Genomic DNA, 21,611 nt, shown 5'->3' with positions numbered 1-21,611 from the left:
ACAGCAGTTTTGAATCGTCTGCTAGCCTTTTCATTTGTCGCATGTCTCTGGTTGTGCATGGTGTTTACATAGTTTATGTTTATAAATAATTGAGGTTATTTGTACGTACATATTGCAATGCCCTTAGTAGTAGTGACAGGTTTTCCTTCAAGTGGTAAAACAACTAGATCCCTAGAGTTGAAATCATATTTAGAGGACAGTCACAACTGCACTGTGCATGTGATCAGTGAGAATGTGGTACTCAAGAATTCTGGTAAAGAGAAGAATGCCGTTGTTTTCGGTAAAATTGTTGTTTAAATTAAAATTGTCCTTGCAATTGGCCATACTAATGTTGACTGTTGAGTATGTTGTAATTTTTTGGTATAGTGACATGTCTTATTCTATCTTCACAACAGTCTAATGGATGCAAATCATTTATTTCACTTTGAGTTTGTTTCAAATTAGTTTCATTAAGAGTTTTAATGTAAAATTTATTTGGATGATAGTTTGTTATGCACTACAGACTACCTTGCTGATTCTTCTTGTCCTAAATAAGTATTGTACATTCTTCCAGCCAATGCAAGCTTGCTGTCACATCCTGCTAACATACAGGTTTGGCAAGTAGTTTAAGTATTTGAATAGCTCGATCCAATGTCCACCAGTACTGATAAGTGTTATCAATTCAAGCCACATGTCCTTTCATACAATCTTCTTGATGTTTTTTAATAGTTCATTACAGTAATTGCCTCACATGAAATGATTTGTGTTTCGTTAGCTGCTAAGTTAGTGAAATTGGGTAATTATTCATGAAAGCTTAGATTCTTGGGAAGAATAGATAAATTCAAGTAGTAATTTTAGTTTTAATTATTTGGTTGTATTAAAATGCAAAATCAACTTTTATGGTTCCTGTTTAATTCTGCAAAAAAAAACAAAAAAAATCTAACAATATTTTTCAAATCATAAATGTGAATAACCATTAAGGGTTATTAGGGCCTGCCATCTTGCAATTTCACGTATTTTGATACTGCTTGTGATAAAGCTTCTGTATTAAATTTTTTTGGGTTGACAAGTTACAGGATGGAGCTTTGGCTACTTGTTGAAGTCAGCACTTGTGAACTGGTGTGATTATCATGATAGTTATAGTCACCCTCGTGAAGTAATCACTTATTTCCTCCCAGAGCCTGTTAGTAAATATCGTCGGACAACTGCCAAAAGTGCCAAAAGTCAAAAAGTGGCAAAACTGAATAAGTTAACTTAATAAATTTTTTACTGGTTCAGATACTGACTTAGGCATTTTTTTTTAGTTTTACTTTTGTCCTTTATTAGACAGTTATTTATTTAATCTCATTTTCGCCACTTTTGGTAGAGTACCGACAATATGTAGTTGCAAAAAGGTGTAGACAGTCTGGGAGATAAGATTAATGCCTTTACATGCCAAAAATGGGATTAAATAGTTCAATATTAGAATTATAGCAAAAAAAATAAAAAAAAGAATTCCAAAATGGTGGGGCCTAATCCCCCTTAAAGAAAATGTACGAACTGTGTTTCCATTCACCTAAGACATGGCTTTGCGCCCTTGGAAACTGCATCGAATCTGTATTGTCAAAATATGGCCGCAACATTTCAATTTTCCAAGCGCTCCTGAATGTGCCCTTCTAACCAATGCCATGAGCAGTATGCCTTTTCAGTCACCTGAATTGTCTGTCGCAATGGCGGCTTCAGACATATTTTTCAGGAGGGGCTATAGTAAAAAAAAAAAAAAAAGGATACAGATGCAAAAAGCATGCCATGAATAATTTTAAGATTGGGCTTGGAATATTTATAAATTTATGGTCTCAAATACATAATTTTAATACAACTTCTGATGAAAGGAAAGTTTAACACATGAATTTAATTCTTGAAAAGGACTTAAGGGGTTGAAACAAGTAAAGAGCAAAGGGGAAAGTGGACTAGGTCACTTTGCGACGAATTGGAAAACAGCTGAAGCCAAAATCCTCCACCTAGTTTTTTTCATATATTTTTTACCTTTTGTTCTTAATGCAACACAAAATGTCCAATATCAACCAAGATAAAAATGTATCTACTATATGCAATAATCTATTTATAGTTACTACTTATTATGCTATTAGCTATAAGTCTCAGATGTTTTGATCATATTTTGAATTAGATGCATATTTTGACTTTTTTTGTTTACAGATTCAGGCAAAGAAAAAGAAGTAAGAGGACTGATAAAAGCAGAAACTCAACGGTAGGTTTAATTAATAGCAAAATATTTTGCAGAAAACTTGTAATATGTTAGCAGTGCTGAAAACAACTAATATTAAAAAAAAAAAAAAAAAAAAAAAAAAGGAGAAGATAATTTTTTTATGCATAGGAACTCTACAAATAATAATTATTATTGTGAAATTAGCTTTTTAATGAATTTTATTTAAAACCTAATATTTACTTTCTAAATGACACTACAAATGACACTGTTTCAGTTTTTGTATCAAAAAAATTGTTTATGCCTTTTAAGATTAAAAACATAAAAAAATTCCATTGTTTATTTTACTTACAAAATTGGTAGTAAATCATGCTAGCAAACATTAAGTTGGATGTTTAATCTGTAATAATTCATAAATCAATTGGATTAATTGGGTTAGGCTCACGACAAGTGAAAATCGGCAGCAAAGATGTTGGTCGTCTTTGTGTGTTAACTGATTTGCTGGTATAGGCCTATCTTCAGTTACAAAAATATTTTTAAAAAATGTGCATGTGTCCCAGAAAAATGGGCAAGGTCCGAAAATAAAGTGATTTATGTTACTATGAGTCTACAAGACAGTTGTTTCTTTCTAAATGTGAAACAATACATATTTTTTCATAATTTTGATTACTTTACAAATGAATGACACTGAAACTTACTTAGCTGAATTAAAGCATTTACTTAAAAAAAATTAGTCCTAATACATAGCATCCACATAAGAAATTAGCAAAAAAATTCCATTGAAAGTGTAAATTAGCAATTCTATAAATTCTATAAAAAAGATGTAATTTTTCCAGCCCCTATTTATATAATGATTTGTTATTTATTTGGAAAAACTAAGCATTGAAGGACATATATAAGCTTTTAATTGAGCTACATTGCTATAAATGCTGTATTTTTTAGTTAGGAAACAACTTTGCATTGTTAAGACCCATGCATTCAAATTTTGTATTTTGGTAGATATAATCATACATACTAACTTCTGTTCTAAGAAGCTAGAGTGAAAGGTCTTAAATCTGGTTCATTCTGTGTATGGCCTTGCTGGATGAGCGGTTTTGCCACATTGTCAACCGTCAATATAGTTTCAACATACCAAAGAAAAATTAATATTCAGTATAATGCAGTGGCGTAGCCAGAATTTGTGTATGGGGGGTGTTAAGAAGCATCCCCCCCCCTCCCGTATTAAAGCGGGGGGTCCGGGGGTCCTCCCCCAGGAAAATTTTGATTTTAAGGTGTAAAATAGTGCTATTTTAGCAGTTTTCGGTGCTTAAATTTAAATATTGTAATGGTAAACATTTTATTAATTTTAATATGAAATTTGTTTGAGTGATGAATAAGAAATTAATTAAAGATTTGGTGCTAGGGGAGGGGGGGGGTTGAACCCCTAACCCCCCCCCTCCCCTGGCTACACCCCTGGTATAATGGTATTCAAAAAAAGTAGTTGTCATTTGCTCTATAGAAAAAAAAAACATATGAGCATTAACTGTTTATGACTGTCTGATATGACGTTGCGACCTTGATTCAGATCTCTTCTTAAAAATAATCATTACGGAAATGGACCTTTTCAATGCAACCCACTAGTAAACAGGAAACACTGTATGAAAATGAAAACTGACAGTAACTATAAACTCTGGCATCCAAGATCGACAGCTGGAATCTACTTGAAATTTAAATGTGAACTGCTCGATTGGTGCCATATTACAGAATTTCTGATTAAACACCCTTCCATGACGTTGGTTGTTACTTGTTTTACTTTAGAGGCCTTATTCCAAAATATTAATTTATTTTTGTATTGTAAAGTATATTTTTTAATATTCTAGTCATAACTAGGTGTACGTGTACCTTAGTAATGCATGCTAGAAATAATGGAAAATTACTGCTACTAAGCAGTTAAAATTGGTCAATTTTGTGATTTTTTATGGATCAGTTGGGATCCATTTGTCATTAATTTTCATGCATTTGATACTAATTACTAAACAATATTTTTTTTTTTTTAAATTTCAGAAGTTAAATATTGTGCAGTTTTAATAAGTGCATAGCTCAGATAGATCAAATAATCCTTAAAAAAAATTTTTTAGCTATGTATCATGGCTCACCTCAATTTATAATATATATTGATTTTGATTGTCATGCCTAATGAATAATTAAAAAATAACCTCAAACATGTTTTTATTATAACATTTCAAACAACATGGATGATACATGATGGTAAATTTTCGGATTTTCTCGTGCAAACTACAAATTATGTTTCGTTTGACTATTTTTTCTTCAAAATATATAAATTGAAAGAAAAAAAAACAGTCTGTATGAAATTAATGGAAACTGCTATTTATTGTTAAAGTAAATTCATATTATATTTGTTCAGTTTGTAAACATCCCCAATATTAATGTGCTCCAGTAAGAGTTGTAGAGTAATAGAATATATTTTTATATTTTTTTTTGTACACTCTCACGGAAGCACATATTATGCTGGTACCAATAGCAGCAATGTGAATGCAATATTTTATTCCATTGTATTTTTATTCACCTTTGAAAATTTGCAAACTTTTCATAGGTACCTGATTTGATTTTAAATGTAATTTAAATCAAACATTAACTTACATAAATAAAAGTTATTATATGTGCGTATTCACTCACCTTTAGCTTTCATAGCACACTATACAGACTCACAACTTAAATGAGTGCTACAACAGTTTTAATACATAAAATTAAAGTGTAAAAATTGTTTTTCATATGACTCTTCAAACAAAATGTAATAATTTATCAAAATCATCTCAGTCTTTTTTTTCCTCTATAAACAATGTGATATTATTATTGCTTCAAATATTACTAAAGACTTGAAATCTGCACTAAAAAGTAACTTTTTTTTCTTCCTTGTGATTACAGATTAATAGGAAGAGAGACAGTGGTTATTATTGATGCCGGAAACTACATTAAAGGTAATGATTTTTTTTTTCATGGGTAAAGACTTCCTATAAATTTTTACATGTTCACTGACCTGTATGCTAAATTAAACAGTACATACTAAGATCAGTTTTTTTATTCTTTGCTAAGAGAACCCATCTTTTTTTAAATATTGGATGAATATGGAATACCTCCTATTTAATTGGAATAAATAAATAAATAAATATATATGTATATAAAAAAATCCTTTGTAAATACTGTGTTAGCACATTTATGAAGTCATGTGAACAGAAGTAAAATCAACAAGTAGCAAAATAATGTAAAATAATACATTTATAATTTTTACGAAAAAAAAAATTGAACCAATTTAAATATCAGGTGCGGCATGAATTAGATTAGGTATTATTTTTGTTAGCACTCAAGTTTTTTCTTTTAGTTTTTGGGGGGAGGGGGGTAAGATTGGTCGGGAACCCCCCTCCCCCTATCACCTCTCACATAGAACCGCCACCAAGTGCATTTTATTTGGTTCATGTTACGTTATGTATTGCACTATGTATCTCAGTCGATTCTTCCTTTCGAACATGTGCGACACTGCCGCAGTCAACGTTGACGAGTGGAAAGAACGCGTGTAAGCATTTGCAGCCTAGCTTTCATTTTTTTTCTGCAGCCGCACAGTGTGGTTTATTTGAAATGTTCTGCTGGACTCATGATCTGAAGAACAAGCCCCGGGTGTGTAACCCACTCGAAACAAGAGCAGCCGGTGAAAACGTGATGTGCGATTCAATAGCGGGTGGTATCGAGGAAATGCAGTTGGCACCATGTACTAATCCATGAGCCCGGGGGCTGGGACTCAGGAGTATTATGTAGCCTGTAGGGTTCAAGGTCGAGGTGGTTTGAGTGCAACACATGCAAAATGATGCTTCATCTGGACAGTCTGTCGCGTGAAACTTTCAAAATTTTTTTCCCTGTAAGTGCCGGTGGTTGGTTGAAGCGGGGCTCCTGCGATGGTGCGTGTGCGCAGGCTTCAGGTACGAGCTGTACTGCATGTCGAAGGCCAGCAAGTGCACCCAGTGCACCCTGCACTGCGTGGTCCCGGTGGAGACGGCCCGGGGGTGGAACGCCGGCCGGGCGGCGGCAGCGGGCGGCGGCGACGACGGCTACTCGGCGGAGGCGTTCGACGCGCTGGTGGCCCGGTACGAGCCCCCGGACAGCCGCAGCCGCTGGGACGCGCCGCTCTTCTCCCCGCTGCCGGGCGACGAGCTGCCCGGCCCGGAGATGTTCGCCGCCCTGTACGGGAGGAAGCCCCCGCCGCCCAACATGTCCACCCAGTGTGTAGGTGTCTCCGCCCACTTTCTTTGCACTTTCGTACTTCGGTATGCATGGACGTCGCAAGGATATATATTTTTTGGGGGAGGGGGACTTCAATTGATTTAGTTTGTTTCAGGAATATCCATCCCATGAAAAAAAGAAAAAAAAGCGGGGGTGTCCGGGGCTCCTCCCCCGGGAAAATTTGGGGTTCGAAGGTGCAAAAAGGTGGTTTTTAGGCATTTTTTCTTTCCTAAATATTCTAATTATAGTTGGTTGCAATATAAAATTTATTTTTTATAAAAAAATATTTTTCAGAGAACAAATTTGTAAAAAACACAGTTAACATATCTGCTGGTGCTATATCCAAACAAAATCATTAATTTAAACATCAGGAGAAACTACGAAACTAAATATATTATTGGAGGGGACGAAATTGAAGACTTCTATTATTGGGGGGGGACATGCCCCCCCCCCCCCCCAACCCGGTTGCGACGCCCATGTTGGTACCAGCAAACATAAGTAAAATTCAAATATACATAAAGTACAGACATGAAAGTAATAAAAACTATTTTTCAGGTATAAATATAGCCTGTAAAAATAATGGTTTTGAAACAGTAATACAAGTAAAAATATACCGTATGGAGATAAATAAAGATGTAAGTAGATACAGATAAAATTAAAGCCGTAATGCAGTTACAAAATATATTATACTTTACAGTCGAAAAATTTATCTGAATATAAACATGTAACGGTAAAACAGTAATATGGATGCATTATACATAGAATTTAAAACATATAAGCAGATTACTTAATCTCGTAAACATTATTGAAATATTTGAGAAAAATGTGGTTGATTTCTGTTCAAGTGTAGTGCGTGAAGACCTGCATTGGTGGGTTTTTCCTTCAACAGAATTTCAAGATTTTATGTTTTATATATGTTTATGTTATATTTGGGCACATTGATGGTGAAATTTTAGCATGAAATGAAATGTGCACGCACCATGCAATGGAAATAAAACCTATGAACACATACATCGTAGCATCTGGTTTATTTGCAAACGAATGAAAAACAGGTTATGTAACAAATATGTAAATTGAAAATAAAATATGCTTATATGTGTGGGTATGTGTGTGTGAGTGCTTGCGCGAGAAAGAGAAACATTATAGCTGCAACTACTAGAAATTGTTTTTTTGATACTGAAACCACCAAACATGTTTTTGTTTCCTACAGGTTTGCTTGTTATTAGCTAAGAAAATTATTGTGTAGAACAAACGTGGCATAGATAATATCTGCCCCTATGTTGGTTCTCTTTGATACCACAAATGCTGCAATAGTTCTTTTTCTACATTAACTTTGTTTTATTTAGTCATGCCAAAGAAGTAATAAAGCACTCTTGTCAGATCACACTGAGCTTGAGAGCTATGGGAGTAGAGTGGTCAGATAACTCGTCTTTCACCAAGGCAATCTGTGTTTACTTTACCCCAGGATCGAAGGGCGAATCCAGAATGGGGGTCATAGAGGAACAAAATTAAATTTTCTAATACAATTACAGTACATTTATAATTGAAATATTCAGTGCATTTTATTTGTGGTTCAAAAACTGCCTGTTATCTGTAATTAGTAAATTTTGTTTTAGATTGAAATTGTGTCAGACCATCTACAAAGAGTTATTTACTACCATCTTTTTAAATTTAATTAAATTAGTGTAAAGAGAGAATTTTATTTTTAAAAATTAAATTACTGCAATTCATGTTTATAATGTTTAGTTAGAACAATAAATCTGTCTTAATGAGAAACCCTAGTTTTTATTTATTGTCTGTTAAGTATTCCTGTTCATGTAAAGTATCTTTTGCACTTTCTTTCATTCTAGGCACCTTTATCTTCGACAAACTTCTTGTACGAACTTGACCGCATCACCCAGGAGATTGTAACGGTAAGTCAGAGGATCAAACTTTGATGTGTTACATATTTTTATGTTGGCTTTACTGATGATTTGCATTATAGCTATGAAGTGCCTGATCTGATCTGATCTGATCCTATCCCAAACAGAGAGGTTAAAGTATCAGCATGTGGGGTTACCTTTAAGAGGCCCTCCCAATCATGGGTGTATTTGTGTTTGTGAGGCATAATGATAAGCGCAACGCTTGCTGGTGCTTCTAGCACTGTATTGCCTCTAAGTGCAAGTCTGTGAACTGGCACACAGTCTTCTTGTCGAGAGTTTTGAACGGTGACCACAACATTATATGGCAGAGATATGAAGATAATGTTGTAATTCAAGGCCCTGACCCCTGACTACTTTAAAGAATTTCTACTGGGAGTTTCATACCTAATAATTACTCTGAAAACACAAGTTTTAGCTATTTTCACTCTTCCAAAAATACAGTTTTAAAAAACCAACTACGGAAGTAGAACTTCTCATAGATACCGCCTTCAGCATAGTATTCTTAAATCCTTTTCGTAAACTGACACCATTCGGATATATCTAGCAGTTTCTAAATCACATAGTTTTTTCTGAAGCTCTGTTTGAGCTGGTAGACAGAGAGACCTTAAGGCTTGGCTTTATGCTCCATGTTGGAGGTTTGGTTTTTTATAGCGGATTCCAAATTTTTATGGAGAAATATTTTGAAATTGGGACTAAGGAGGTTAAGTTGTAAGCATTAAACAGCTGTATGTATAAAGAGTGATCCTGGTCATTATACATATATTTATTGTTATATATATGTAGTGTCATTATAGGTACCTAATGTGTAAAATATATGCAGTACATAAATTAACGTTAAAAATAATTATGCAAAAAAGCAGTAGGTCAACATTGCCATTTCTTAAGCAATTCTGCAAAACAAGCCATTAATGTACGGAAGATGTGAAGTTGAGCAAAATATTTAGTAGTCAAGGTTAGGAAAAAAAAACTAGAAATAATTTTTACCATGGAAAAAAAGAAGACATTTTTGTGATGTAGACCTATTACTTGCAATAAATAAACATTAAGAATTGAAATGTGTTTTTATTCATCAAAAGACAAAAAAAAATTAACTGTGTAGGCTAGAATATACAAAGGGATGTAGTCTTCTGGTTTTGAACAGACAATGTTAGAATTAGGGGTGGGCTAGCAAAATCCTCAAACTCATCAAATAATTACTAAACCAAAATATTTAGGAAATGAGAAAATTCCTATTTGAATACTATCAACTGTGAAGTTTACTAAATTTGTGTCTTCCTTTGTACTGTATCTATCCTAATTACCATTTGTAAAGATATGGTACTATTCATATGTAATTATGTAAATAAAATTATGACATGTATTGACTCTGGTAACTTAAGTTTCATGAAACAAACATTTAAAGGTTTGAATGTTTCCATCACGATAGTTAATATTTATTTCTTGTATCCTATCTTATTTTTGACCCTTGAAACCTAGAGCTTTACTTTCATAATTCACAATTTGGATTTGAGAACATTGTGATTTGACTCATGACTAGGGTTAGGAGTTTTCTGCACACCAAAGGCCAAAATTCTGCAATAGTGAAACACAAATTCTGCGATAGAAAACAAGAAATTCTGCGATAAGAAATGTAAAGTTCTGCAATTTATTAAAAATAGTTTATCACGTTTGAAACATGTATATACAACCTAAAGAAGCCAGTTTTTTGAACGAGCTAACAAAAACAATTTTGGATAGCTGTTTTACCCCCGCTGGCTTCTTTAAAAACGTATTTACTCAAAGACATTTTCATTTACTTTAGTGGATCACGATAAATCTATATATTTATATTTTTTAATATGCTGTGTGGCCTACATCTTGCGCCAACGGCCATAAGGTCATTTCGTTTGTATACGAAGCCTTGTATCGATCGATTAGTTGATTGATGCGCACATATTTCCATCGACTGTGACTACAGTCGTTTCATAAATGCCGGTAGGATCACTCGCTCAATGTAATATAATATATATATATATATAATCTTATCTTTGCATTCTCTGCAAACAAAATTTATTTTGCCGTACATGATATTTTGGTAATTCAAACTTGTATTTTTTAACGGCATTGCAGCATTAATCATATGAAAACGTATGTTTTATACAGTGTTTGGAAATTATTCACTCTGCCCATAATAATTAAGATATTATTTGGGAGAACGTAACCCTTGCACGCATTATTACTGCACTCAAAATGGACAAAAAAGGTACAGCAAAATCGGTTATTCTGCGATTATGCGGGACTCTTGTAATTCTGCGAAATATTCCGTGGCCGCGGAATCGCGGAAAACTCCTAACCCTACTCATGACTAGTTGCGATGCTCGTGAGCGTGACGCTGCCCGCGCAGGCCGTCCTGTCGGCCCAGAAGCTGGGCGCGGAGGGGCGGGTGCAGATACCGGGCCACGAGGGCCTGGCGGTGGAGGGGGTGGGCCCGGGCGTCACCCCCGCGCAGCTGGCACGGCTGCGCCGGCAGTTCCTCTCCTACACCAGGCTGCACCCCGTCGGCGACGCGGCCGCTGTCCCGCCCCTCTTCGCGCAGTTCCTCAACGCCAGCCTGCGCTGACCCCACCGGTGCTTGCCGGCGTCCGTGCGAAACTGCTGCCAGCAAGAACAGTGTTGAATCGTGATGAGTATTAATATTGATTTCATCTCCCGAAACTTTCAAGGCTCGGTCTCGTGACAAATATCAATAATGTTCGCAGGCTTTCCCACGGCCATCGTCCGAAGTGGCTCGGCTTCTCGGTTGTGGCCGCGTCCTCGGCGAATGATTCACCGACGTTTCGGTCGACATTGCAGTCGCCGTCATCAAGGACTGAATGTTTCTGTAACTTGCTCCCCGATGATGGCGACCGCAAGTGTCGACCGAAACGTCGGTGAATCTCTCGACGAGGACGCTGCTACGACCCGGAAGCAGAGCTACTTCGTAGCAAATATATACCTGTGGGGATATTATGGTATAAACATCAATTTTTTCCTGTGAAAAGAATATATGTACTGACAAAAATTGTGTGGAACTGAAACATCCATACCGATTATGTAAATTATACGACAGTTTGAAATATGACGACAGTTCGTTTATTCAAACAATAGTTTTCATGTAAAAAGTGATGTAAAACTGTAATTTTTGTTCTGATCATTTACTTAGAAGAGCAGGTACCTCGAGAGTTTTTCCCCCACCACTTACCAACTTCCACCCCTCCCTCCACCCTCTCCCTCTCAGAGACCATGTCAATTCCCAGAAAAACAGGATCTTCCGCTGAGGGGTTATGATGGCTGACCACAAAAAAACCATGCAGCATTAACAAGTTCCAAAGGAATAATTAACGTATGTTAACATGGTTTAAATTTTTAAAAAAATGTGTCACCATAATAGTTTTCATATGAAGGTATGTTGGTCTTTATACTTTGGAATGTTATTAGTGGTTATTACAAATTTAACCCAATAGTTATTACTGTGTGCTGAAATATACTTCAAGACAACTATCTGTTAATGGTTTTATGGCTAATACATTTCTATGACTGTAATGCAAGTTGAAAATGTGTTCTGGAGCATTAATTTTTTTAGACTTAGAATAAAGTTTTTTTAAATTATATTTTTAAGTTATTTTCCTATTTCGTTTTGTTGATATTATATATACTGAAAAAATTAGTAACGTGCAATAACTCCTGTTCATTTGCTAAATTTACACGTACAATATACCTGTATACAGAGTGATTTGTAGAGGGTTAAACAATCTGAACAGGCGGTAGACCCATTTAGAAGGAAACCCTTGGGGTTCAATTTTTTTTAATATATTTTTTAATGTTTTTCTTAAGTTTTATTGAAATTTTACCTCTTAACACCTTTAGCTTTTTTTGTCGCATGTTTTATATTTGATCCATGCAAGGTGGTGTTAGATGTAAAGAACAACTAAAGAATTATTTCTGAACACAAAGACAGAAAAATGGAAACAAATAGGAAAAAAAATCTCATTGAGGAAGTTCAAATACTTTTAATAACTTGCCTAGGTTTTATTTATTACAATGCTGTACTAAAAACTGGTATAAAACTTATATCAGCTTGTGTGAAAAATAAGACGTAAGGGGATAATGGAGTTAAATTACAAAACGAATTAGTTTTATTTGTATATCAAAACATTACAAATCTGACTAATATTACACCCTTTTTTCTAACACCAAAACATCATGCTACTAGAATAGGATTTGTGACTTTTTGTTTAAAAAAATGATAATTTTTATTATTGTTTATGCCTTTTTTTCTTCTTTGCATATATGAGAAAAGGATTTGTTGCATGTTACTAATTTTTTTGCAGTGTAAATATTAATTACTTCAGTATCTAGAGCTAACTTCACCAAATCTTCACTACCTCCACAACTTCTATACATTAGACATTAGAGTTATCATGGCGAGCTCCAAATACTGTTCTGATCTGCCATTGGTGCGCACTGCCTAAGTGACCCCTATACTTGAGACAAAAGAGATGGCTGTTGCTATGTCCAGAACAATGTGTTGATAAACCAGTGTGCGTGGCAGTTGCACTGTCTATGGATTAGTTTTTTTTTTTTTTTTTTTGGTAAAACCCAAGGCCTTTTCAAATGCTTTTTTTATATTATTTTTTTGGTTGCTACACTGTGCAAAAAATTATTTTGAATTTTGTATTTAACAACTTGGAGGTATGGTTACTAAAATACAATTAATTTTGTTTCAATTTCATATAAGGCTGGTTTTTAGTCTCCATGAGTATCACCTTACTACTGCAAAAAATACAATTAAACATAAAAAGAACTAATCACTAAAACCCATACTAACAAAAAGGAATCACAAATAAAGTAAAAACTCAAAGTTTAATAGTACAATAAATTAAAATGTAAAAAATTTTTACAATGCCCTTGTAAACTGAAATATATTTGCATCGTTGTGACCAGACTTTTTCGAACTGTGGAAATTTCTTATTTGGATGCAACTCACAAACCTGACCAATGAGTGAAAATTAAATAAAAGTAGAGTAAATGAGTAAGTATTCATTTTGTACAAAAAAAATACTACAAATATGATGTTTATTTCATAGTTATAAAGGTAATGAGTTGAAAAGTTTATGTCAACCCAGAGGGTAGATTTCTACTAAAATAATAATTTTAGAACTAACATTCTGGTAACAATACTCTCTTATAGTCCTTACACCCTGTTCAGTTTAAAACATTTCAATCTCGCAGACTTCAGTCATAGTAAAAGTACAAAAGGATCGTAGCCTCATCACTGCTTTGCGTGACTACTCGCCGATTCCTCGTCATCACTGCTGGAGGGGTCATCGTCCGCAAATATATCGCCGATGTCTGGCTCCTGCTGCGACATTTCGTAGGCCCGCTGCAACATTTCCTCTGCTGGTTTGGGGTTCACGGGAGAGCTCTTCATTTCTTCCATCACGCACTCCCGGTAGAACGCCTCCGAGCAGTTTGAATGGGCTGGCGACTTGTAGCACGGAAGTGAACAATACGGGGCATTGCACCGCGGGCACACGTATTTTTGTGGCACTGAACGACATCTGAAAACAACATAAAAGCCTGTCAGGAAGTAATACTTACCTTGTTCAATTAAATTACATGTTTCATAATTTAATGCTAACATTATTACATGCTTTATATTAACTTCACCTGTATGTTTGTCTGTCCGTCTGTAACTCTTTCGACTAAGAGTGAGTGGCTCATCACTATAAAATGTCCCACCAATTTCATTATGTTCGTTAGCCGAGCGGTCTAAGGCGCGCGACTTTTGTGACGTCAGCTTGCGGATTCAGCAATCGTGGGTTCTACTCCCGGCCACGCCGAAAAAAAAAAAATTTTTCCCGGTAAATTCTAAGTTTATATCCATACTTCTAACTGTAAATGATTCGGAGAGACTTTACCATTTCTTTGTGACGTTGCAACTCCAAATAGTTATCTCAGATGGTAATAGGTAGTGTCGGTAACTCATTTCCCTATGATAACTATACATAAATATAGTTTAAAAAACTAAAAAAACATGCTTTTAAAGAATATCAAACTAAAAAGTAAAAAATAATTTTAAAATTTAATTTATGACAATAGTATATAAGCAATACTAGTATAAATGAGAAAAAAGCATGGGGCGCTTAATATACAAAAAATATGGCACAAAGCGCCTCAAGCTTTTTTCTCATTTATACTAGTATTGCTTATATACTTTTGTCATAAATTAAATTTTAAAATTATTTTTTACTTTTTAGTTTGATAATCTTTAAAAGCATGTTTCTTTAGTTTTTTAAACTATATTTTTTTCCAGATAATCTCCAAACCATTAATTTTTACTTAATAAAAATGTTATATTATTTGGTTTACAGCATTCAACCTTTTCAAAAAAAAAAGATCTTAAAAGGTTTCTCTAATTGTTAATTTTATAAATTTGACATGTTTTGTCCTCTATCACATATTCCAATACTGTTGCTATTTTAAAATCACATCCTCTATGCTACAGATTTCATTTATTGCTCCACAATTGCTTGTTAATTCCTAACTTTAAACATTAGCTGAAATGCATTAAAATGGTTTGGTAAAATGGAGATTATCTAATTAAAATATTTTTACATAACATAATTTAAAAAAAAAAATTGTGTTAAACATCTTCAGTCTAAATAAATTAAAATGAATATTTTTATTTATCAAAAGGGTATTACAATTACACAAAAAAAAAATAAAAGTTATACCCTACTGAAATACTGCAGCGTACAATTTTACATGATGAGTGAAAATGAGTTGAAAAATTTACATTTGGACATTGTTGGGAAGGTTTTGTCCAGTAGCAGGTATTGATATATCTAAATTTTTCAATTGTTGTGTTTTGCCTGTGTGGCGGTATAGTGGCTTTTACCCAGGGCTGGGCCAGCCATGCAACAGCCCAAGGCCCTGTGAATGGTGGAGCCCTGCACCAGCCATTTTATTACTGAAGCACAAGCACTGTAATGTAAAATGTTTGTCATTAAACTGTAGAATCCTCTTTTTATTATATAAAACATAATTTACTCAAAATTCAATACCTCTATTATACTTATATTAATGTTATACTTTCAACATACAAATAAATGAGCAAAACCATCATTAAACTTTAAGTTCCTGTTTGGCTTTAATTTTAATTTAATTTTCTGGGTTAGGGCTGTTCAATTCTACCATGCCCTTCAGTAAGTGTCCTTTCCAAAATATTACATCCCTGCAAAGTCTACTGCAATGTGCTAGTTTGTTTTTGGTTGTATAACACAATTTGGGAGCTAATATTTGGTTAGCATTGGCTACCTGTAACTCATTCATCTAACTGGTTCTCTTCCTTTTACTAAACAACCTAGGCTAGGTTTGCAATGGTCCCTAGTTTTTCACCAATAGAGACTTTGTTATGTGTAGGCAACCATGCTCGTTAGAGCAATTCAGCTACATTCTGGTCATTATGCCTTTGGTACTGATGATTGTGCATGTGAATGCTGGGCTCTTGATAGGCTGCTAATGCTCTTGCAGAATCACCACCAGTTAGCAGGTGTGGCAACTCACCAAACCTTAAACTTACGAAGCCATCAAAGCATCTGCTATTACATAAACACAACCAACTAAAAATTATGTGATTTCCAAATGTTGAGGTGCATGAATATAATTTACAAAGTAATATTTTAACACCAGTTTTGAAAGATGGTAATACGGAATGATAAGTGCAGCTTCACGCTAAACTATTCTGGAAATCTGAAGAGGGAGAGAGGCTCCTTACCACATGTCAGTTGCCCAATTGCTGAATTAATAGAATAGAGGAAAGCCATGCAAACAGTGCTTTGGTGGGTCATGAGGAGAGGGTGCATCCAAAAGAAAAAAGTATACCTATTTGAAAATTCACTTTGTTACTTCTTAACTTTTTTCTGATCATTCTGTGCAACGGAATAACGATATTCTAAGTAGTATACCGGTAGTTTACCGTTTTAATGGTTTGATAAGTTAGGTTATTTACATTTAAAATACTGTAAAAACAAGTCTTTGATATGTTGGGTTAGGTTGAGCTACAAAACAAAAAATATACCTATAGTAAAACCTCGATTATCAGTGAACCGATTAACCAGGCATTCGGTTAACCAAGTTTGCAATTAAAAATTAACATATTTTTTCTGGAAAATTTGGGGGGGAAAAGGGGGGGGGGGACCAAGCCCGCAAAGTGTAACTGTGTCTTAAGGTGATTACAAATAATTTCATTCAACATATTTTTTAAAAAATTAATAATTAGTGCCAGTAATACTTGTATACATGTTTTGTATAAATTACTTACGAAATTTTGCTATATTTTATAATAATACATCTGAATCCGATTATCTGTGCTGACCCGACCTAACCGACCGTTCTCAACTTTTTACAGTATTTTGAATGTAGCAAACATAACCAAACATTTAAACAGTAAAACGACTTAAAATGTCACGCTGCTGTTTAACAGAACTATTATAAAGATATGTCAGATTTTATTTGCTTTTTTTTTTTTTTTTTTTTTTTTTGAATGCGCTCAATTCTAAGATAACGAAGTTTTGTCAAGAAGTAATACTAGAACACCGACTTACATTGAGCATAGTCGTCGATCTGGTTTGTCACTGCTATTTTGATTATTTCCTGGACTCACGTATGAAGCATCAGATATTTCCGTCAATTTTTTCACTGCCTTAATAGCGCGGAAATTAGGAGCACTCAACATTTTTTTAAAATAAAAATATTATTCACTTAGGGATGAAACGATACTCCAGAGGTATCGATACTTTCACTCGACACCCTGTCGGCCGTAAAGTATCGATAACTACTCGATATCGTATGAAAAGTATCGATATTTACTTGTATCGAATATATCTGTTGTTTTTTCAAACAAAACATAACAGCAGTTTTAATATTATGTTTATTAATGAATTCAAAAAATTAGACTAAGAAAAAACTCTGCTTTAGACATACTCCCCAAGAATAATAATTTTTCGAGGCGTTTTCCTGTTAAATAGTTTATCGATGCAGTGATTGTTGCACCAGCTTTTTTAAAACAATCTCTCGCAAGGTACAGAGGTACCAACAATGTGCATATACATTCGCGCTTGTCTGCATAGCGTTGGAAATACATGTTTTAATTCTTCCCATTCTTCTAATGGGTTGGCTTTTAATGAGCAAACAGGATTAGCCAAATATATTGACACTTCATCAGTTTTTGAGCTGGCACATCGCTACTTTTGGCCCACTGCTAGTTGTTTATTGTGAAACTAAAAGTCAAAATCTTCAGCCGAAGTTTCTTCTTCAGATCCACTAGTTGAAGCTGTGAATCTTCTTTAACGATGTTTCTTAATTTTTGTATTACCCTTACACATGCAATTGCATCTGGGAAATGATTTTTTAAGCGTGGGTCTAAAATTGTAACCTACGACACAAGCGTATTAAATTCAATGAGACCAAATCTTTTTTTACACTCAGCCAATATTTTGTTTTGTAACTGAGTGACACATTCTATTGATGAGGAAAATTTCTGTACATGCGATTTTGAAGCATTTTTTGCAGCTTGCTGTTTTATCGATTTTTCTTATGAAGTATTGGTACACCTTATTCTTTTGAGGCCCCATTTTAAGTCAGGCAATAAATATTACACTCACATTAGTATAAAATATCATAATTTATTGTTTCGTAACGTAAACATTGACAAAGCCAAACCAACAATGCTGCCAACTGAGTAAAACTAGGAAAGGATGCATTCAGAAATTTAGAAATATACATAACTTAGACCGGGGTCACATTAGAGATCAAACCTCAGTATAGGATCGTGGATTAAGTAATAACGCTTAGAAAACCAATTGAGAAACGCGTAAGTGTACGATTACATGTCAGTTGTATAAAGTAAGTTCAACTCCAATATTGTTTGCCTACTGTCATCGAATGAATGCATTGTGATCATATTTATTTGAGCAAGTGTATATCTGTTACCAAAATACTGTCAGAATAAATTTCAAAACAATAAAATATATACCTGTTGATCGTTTTTGTCGCACTTTATACATGTCTTGTGACCCGACTAAATAAATCTCAGTTGTTGCTGCATACCGACTATCGATTATGTCCGATACAAATACTTTTGGCTAATACCTACTCGGTATTTGATGCCAAGGTATCGATACCAAAAGTACTTGGTATCGAATGGAAAGTATCGAGTAAGTACTCATATTTAATAGTAGCGTTTCATCCCTATTCTCATAGTCTTTGCATTTCTCTATCCTTCCATGTTCTGTACCTTTCTCCCCTTCTGACTCCTGACCAATTTTTCGCACCTCGTCCATCCTTATCTCTAAATTCGTTACGCACAGCGACTATTAATGTATGTAATGTATAAAATATATCTGACTGAGCGAAATAACTTAATTAATAAAGTCAACATACATCACGCAGTTTTCAAATAATTACGTAAACAAAATAATTCGTATCAGTGCACCAGTCTAACCAAATTTAGCATACAAAATATTTCCTTATGTGAATACATTTCAAACAGATAAAAAATTATTAAACTAAATGACTCAAGTAATAACACAATTACAGATTCACCCATCGCTCGAAAACGAAATTCCGAATGAATTTAAATAAAATCGTACCCACCACGCGATGGAACTAGATAAATATTTTCCGTTTGACTGTTCTGTTGGTAACATAGACACACAGCTGATCGATAGAATGATAGAACATAATAAAGAAATTGTGGCGATGTTAGTACCTACTAGTTTTAAGCTTTAGTGTTGATCAGAAGTTCGGTGATAATTGATTGTGATTTCACGTGTTGGGAGTTATCGTACTATTGACATTCGTATCTCGTTATTATGAAAAGTAATTTAGTTTTATGAATATGTATTCATATAACAAGTCGTGCGATATTATTCACCAGAGTTAAATTACATTTATATATTTCCAGCAGTCTTTAAAAATGACCGTGAAGACTTTATTTATATTATTCGGTGGCATAATTATTATTCTGTCAATGATACATTATTCATCAGCAAAAATCAACAGAACTAAAGGTAAATATTCAAGGAACGTTATTTTCTGACGATAATATTTTGGGTTCTACTAATTAAATATTCTTCAAATGCGCTTTCTTAAATTGTAGTTTAATCGTTTGCAATCGCAAATCTTTGCCATTCTGCTTCTTAAAGCATGATGAAAACTGGTGATAAATGGTATTAAGTGATTCAGTGCTCGCTCATCCCCCTCCCTTTTTGTTTTTTATAGTTGAGTATTAGTGTTAGTATTAATGCATACAAGCACAAACGTTGCTCTGGTGGAAACATGAACTCAATTAATTAAGAAAGGTAATTAATTTCTTAACACAAACCTGCAGTAGTATATTTTGTTTCTCTGATATCTTAGATGCGGAAATCCTCCTTCAGTAATCTGGTATGTTCTGAAAACCTTCATGTCAACAAAACCAAATGACTTATGCTGAACTTAAATATGTTCAACTCACGAGAATTTGCATCCTTGCACTTAATATGGGAGAAAATTTTGGGAGGTGGGGATTTTTTTTTGTTGAAAAGCTACACTTGTGCAGAATTACCCTTAAGTGTTAGACCAGGAAATTTAAATTAATTGGCTGTACAAAGGCTTGCCCTTTATTGTGAACCATTAACTGTGCCATTCGTGTTTTACTGGGATTCAGTCTCTTTATGTTGCAAAGATGTTTTGCCAAGTATTTTTGAGCACTCGTGTTTTATGGCTTGTGAGGCTGAATTTAGTGTGTAACTTAAAAATGCCTTGGAGTTTACTGTAACAAACATCACTTTGTACATGCCTAATTTCCTGGCTATTATTGTTACTCTATAAAACATTTTTGTTACATCATTGAAGAATCTGTGTGGGAAAACTATGTCAGTGTTAGCAAGTGGCACAAAATTTTTTTTGGTTGTTTTGGCAGAGCAAAAAATTTATGTTGGTTGGGTTTCTTTAGGAATTTACAATTTTTGGTTTGGGAAAAATTGAGACACCTTGAAAAGTCAGAGAATTGGGTTTATGGGTTTTGATAGAAAAATTTATTCCTATGCAATAAACTAACACACGTAATAAATATTAGTTACAGTAATGTGAATATAATAGTAGTGCAACATTATGTTTACTGATCTGACTGTGTATGATTATTTTATAAGTAATTAATAAACGTATGTTCCAGTATCCTACAATGTGGATTGCCCTGACTTTGGCAGCATTGAAAATGGGAAAACATCCAAAATTGAAAACAGCAACATTCAATCACTGCACATTGATTGCCTGCCAGGGTTTTATCTAATTGGGCGGCCTAAAGTATTATGCAATGATGGCCAGTGGGAGCAGATACCTAGGCCACAGTGTGCAAAACGTGAGTCATGATTATTTTTGCATGTAATTTTGCAGTAAGTTGGAGTGAATTTCATTACTGCTTGTGACTGCCCTACACAAAATTTTAATTTTTTATTTTTAATGATATTTTGAAAAGTCTTGGAAATAAGTGCGGTAAAAATGAAGCTACATTCACATGTAAGGGCTGGAAATGTGTGAAATTGTCAGTGTCTACTTTGGACTGGGCAAGGATAGTTGCTGGTTTGGCACTGTCCATTTGCTTGTCATTCAGCAAGCAGTTACACTCTTAAGCTTCACCTTAAAGAGTGTGTGCTGCGTTTTTTTTAATGTTTACATAGAAAGTGTTTCATTCGGTAAGCTGTGTTTTGCTTAAGAATATAAAATATAAATACAAATGAATCATTTAATATTTCACTAAATTTCTACGTTAGACCAGTTAAAAATTTTATTTTCTCTCAAAAGTAATTGGTTATTATGGCTTCCTATTTCTGCCAGGAGTAATTAGTGAACCAGCAGAGTTTTTTTTTAAAAAATAAACTGAGATGTAGTTACAAATAAACAAGAACGTATAGAATAACTCTGTAAATTCAATGTCTGTCCACAACCCAAAAAAAAATTTTCATTAAAAATGTTTTACTAATCACTGCCCAGCTTAACTGATATTGATTTTTAATGGTTGGGATGCTTCTTTACCAGTGGCGTAGCCAGGATTTGTGTATGGGGGGTGTTAAGAAGCATGGCCCCCCCCCCCCCCCCATATTAAAGCGGGGGGCCAGGGGGTTGTCCCCCGGGAAAATTTGGATTTTAAGGTGTAAAATAGTGCTATTTTA

General features: G+C 34.3%; 3 protein-coding genes across 5 annotated transcripts in view; 2 read left to right on the top strand and 1 right to left on the bottom strand.

Moving 5' to 3' along the window:
- The first annotated feature begins 33 nt into the window (after window positions 1–33).
- Window positions 34–12,506, top strand: LOC134539245 (protein KTI12 homolog). Its single transcript, XM_063381055.1, has 6 exons — window positions 34–280; window positions 2,176–2,227; window positions 5,108–5,160; window positions 6,147–6,457; window positions 8,305–8,367; window positions 10,760–12,506. Exons 1-6 carry the CDS (start codon window positions 118–120, stop codon window positions 10,973–10,975), a joined length of 858 nt encoding a protein of 285 aa, XP_063237125.1. The 5' UTR covers window positions 34–117; the 3' UTR covers window positions 10,976–12,506.
- A 732-nt stretch (window positions 12,507–13,238) lies between these two features.
- On the bottom strand, window positions 13,239–17,875 carry LOC134539246 (zinc finger HIT domain-containing protein 2). Its single transcript, XM_063381056.1, has 2 exons — window positions 17,004–17,875; window positions 13,239–13,955 (listed from the first exon to the last, which is right to left on the bottom strand). Exons 1-2 carry the CDS (start codon window positions 17,132–17,134, stop codon window positions 13,667–13,669), a joined length of 420 nt encoding a protein of 139 aa, XP_063237126.1. The 5' UTR covers window positions 17,135–17,875; the 3' UTR covers window positions 13,239–13,666.
- Window positions 17,876–19,118: 1,243 nt separating this feature from the next.
- Window positions 19,119–21,611, top strand: part of LOC134539405 (sushi, von Willebrand factor type A, EGF and pentraxin domain-containing protein 1-like) — a 28,878-nt gene continuing 26,385 nt past the window's right edge. For all 3 annotated transcript variants that reach the window (XM_063381412.1, XM_063381410.1, XM_063381411.1), the window contains exons 1-2: window positions 19,119–19,469; window positions 20,615–20,800. In XM_063381412.1, the coding sequence (XP_063237482.1) occupies window positions 19,376–19,469; window positions 20,615–20,800 (280 nt within the window). In that variant the 5' untranslated portion in view covers window positions 19,119–19,375. The remainder of the gene's footprint in view (window positions 19,470–20,614; window positions 20,801–21,611) is intronic.

This window comes from Bacillus rossius, chromosome 15, assembly GCF_032445375.1.
Source record: "Bacillus rossius redtenbacheri isolate Brsri chromosome 15, Brsri_v3, whole genome shotgun sequence".
NCBI lineage: Eukaryota > Metazoa > Arthropoda > Insecta > Phasmatodea > Bacillidae > Bacillus > Bacillus rossius.
Note: the sequence above shows the minus strand (reverse complement) of the source record. Positions and strands in the feature narration are given on the sequence as shown.

Excerpts from the sequence above, each read along its gene's own strand:
- LOC134539245 (XM_063381055.1), top strand. The coding sequence starts at position 118 with ATGCCCTTAGTAGTAGTGACAGGTTTTCCTTCAAGTGGTAAAACAACT. Across the intron at positions 2,228-5,107 it reads ATAAAAGCAGAAACTCAACG|ATTAATAGGAAGAGAGACAG; the intron begins GTAGGTTTAATT and ends TTGTGATTACAG. Across the intron at positions 6,458-8,304 it reads CCAACATGTCCACCCAGTGT|GCACCTTTATCTTCGACAAA; the intron begins GTAGGTGTCTCC and ends CTTTCATTCTAG.
- LOC134539246 (XM_063381056.1), bottom strand. The coding sequence starts at position 17,134 with ATGTTGAGTGCTCCTAATTTCCGCGCTATTAAGGCAGTGAAAAAATTG. Across the intron at positions 13,956-17,003 it reads GATCGACGACTATGCTCAAT|ATGTCGTTCAGTGCCACAAA; the intron begins GTAAGTCGGTGT and ends TGTTGTTTTCAG.